Source organism: Charadrius vociferus, unplaced genomic scaffold, assembly GCF_000708025.1.
Source record: "Charadrius vociferus isolate BGI_N301 unplaced genomic scaffold, ASM70802v2 scaffold601, whole genome shotgun sequence".
Lineage (NCBI taxonomy): Eukaryota > Metazoa > Chordata > Aves > Charadriiformes > Charadriidae > Charadrius > Charadrius vociferus.
The window spans coordinates 48,571-50,565 of NW_009646615.1; the positions used below are offsets into that span (position 1 = coordinate 48,571).

At 42.8% G+C, this 1,995-nt stretch overlaps 1 protein-coding gene across 1 annotated transcript in view; it reads right to left on the reverse strand.

Moving 5' to 3' along the window:
- NUDCD1 (NudC domain containing 1) overlaps positions 1–403 on the reverse strand; it is a 34,739-nt gene extending 34,336 nt beyond the window's left edge. The window contains exon 1 of the mRNA XM_009887896.1: positions 254–403. Coding sequence (XP_009886198.1) covers positions 254–361 — 108 coding nt within the window. The 5' untranslated portion in view covers positions 362–403. The remainder of the gene's footprint in view (positions 1–253) is intronic.
- Between the last annotated feature and the right edge of the window lie 1,592 nt (positions 404–1,995).

Below are 1,995 nucleotides of genomic sequence, written 5' to 3' on the forward strand. Positions count from 1 at the left end.
TTCTTCAGCTTGTCACCATTTCTTATCTTCCCCAGAATGGAAGCAGATCCAACACTATTGACAAAAAGATGTCAGAAACCTCACCTAAAATCCTTTTACCCTTCCTGGTGAACTGCATTTTTGTTAATCTACCTGTCTTTCTGGCAATAGCTTCCCCTAGTTTTTGCATTCTGATCTTACCAGCCACATTTGCTACCTTATCAACCCCCCACCTTTTCAAATTAATTATTTTTTAAAAAAAGTTTCTTCTTACCAGAGTAACTGACAGATTCATAACCCTTCCAAACTGATCAACATAGTAGACATTATCCTGGTACCAGGAATCAAGGTGAAGATAATTATACATGCCAAAAGCACGCATGTGGTCAAGGGTATATTGATCATCACGAAGCTTCACTTCTGCTACGGCTGTGGGAAAAAAAAAAAGACTATTTTAACAATTATTTATTTATAACTTAATAATTAAAAGTTCAAGCTAATAATTCAAAAACAATACTTTCATCCTTAGTCCATAGGCCTGGTTTATTTGAAGAAAAATATATTATGTATACATAGTTTAAAATTTCACCATACATTTGGAAAGTAGGTCATCCACATTGAAGGCCACTGCAGTCACTCACTGTGACCATTGTCATGGCTTAACCACAGCAGCTCGAACCACGCAGCTGATTGCTCACTCCCCCCAGCTGCGATGGGGCAGAGAATCAGAAGAGTAAAAGTGAGGAAAAACTCGTGGGTAAAACTCATGGGTTGAGATAAAGACAGTTTAATAAGTAGAGCAAAAGCCACACATGCAAGCAAAGTAAAACAAGAAATTAATTCACTGCTTCCCATAGGCAGACAGGTATTCATCCGTCTCCAGGAAAGCAGGGCTCCATCACGCGTAACAGATACTTGAGAAGACATCACTCTAAACACCCCCCTTCCTTCTTCTTCCCCCATCTTTATATAATGAGCATGATGTCACATGGTATGGAATATTTCTTTGGTCAGTTGGGGTCTGCTGCCCTGTCTGTATCCCCACCCAACTTCTTGTGCCCTTCCAGCCTGCTTGTTGGCAGGAAGGTATGAGGATCAGAAAAGGCCTTGACCACCTAGCAACAACCAAAAACATTACTGCGCTACCATCTTTGTTTCTCATCCCAAATCAAAAACATAGTACTACACCAGCTGCTAGCAAGAAAGTTAATTCCATCCCAGCTGAAACCACGATAATCATGTAATAACTATTACCATTTATAATGGCCTATTGTGGTAGTTTGATCCTGGCTAGATGCCAGGTGTCCACCGAAGCCACCCTATCACTCCCCTCCTCAGCTGGACAGGGAAGAGAAAAAGTAACAAAAGCCTTGTGGGTTGAAATAAGGACAGGGAGAGATCATTTACCAGTTACCATCACGGGCAAACCAGACTCAAATTGGGGAAATTAATTTAATTCACTGCCAATCAAAACCAGAGTAGGGCAATGAGAAATAAAACCAAATCTTAAAACACCTTTATCCCACCCCTCCCTTCTTCCTGGGATCAACCGCACTCCTGACTGTGTCTACCTCCTCCCCCACAACGGTGCACCAGGACGGGAAATGGGGGTTACGGTCAGTTCATCTCACGTGGTTTCTGCCACTCCTTCCTTCTCAGGGGGAAGACTCCTCACACCCTTTCCCTGCTCCAGCATGGGGTCCCTCCCACAGGAGAGAGTCCTCCACAAACTTCTCCAATGTTCCATCTTGGAACCAGCTTGCATTGGAACCATCAGACACAGGGGCAGCTTCTAGCAGCTTCACCACAGAAGACACTTTGATAGCCCTCCCTCACTAATAAAATGTGGCCACGCAAACCCCATACACCTATACTGTTTCTTCCCAACATGTGTTGAGATCCAATTTGTCAATAACCCTCACAAGATGAAACACACACGCAACAACTATGTAACACCTACTTTTAAGTCAGTTTGGGAAGAGCACAAATGATTCCTGATATGGATTCCTGATATGT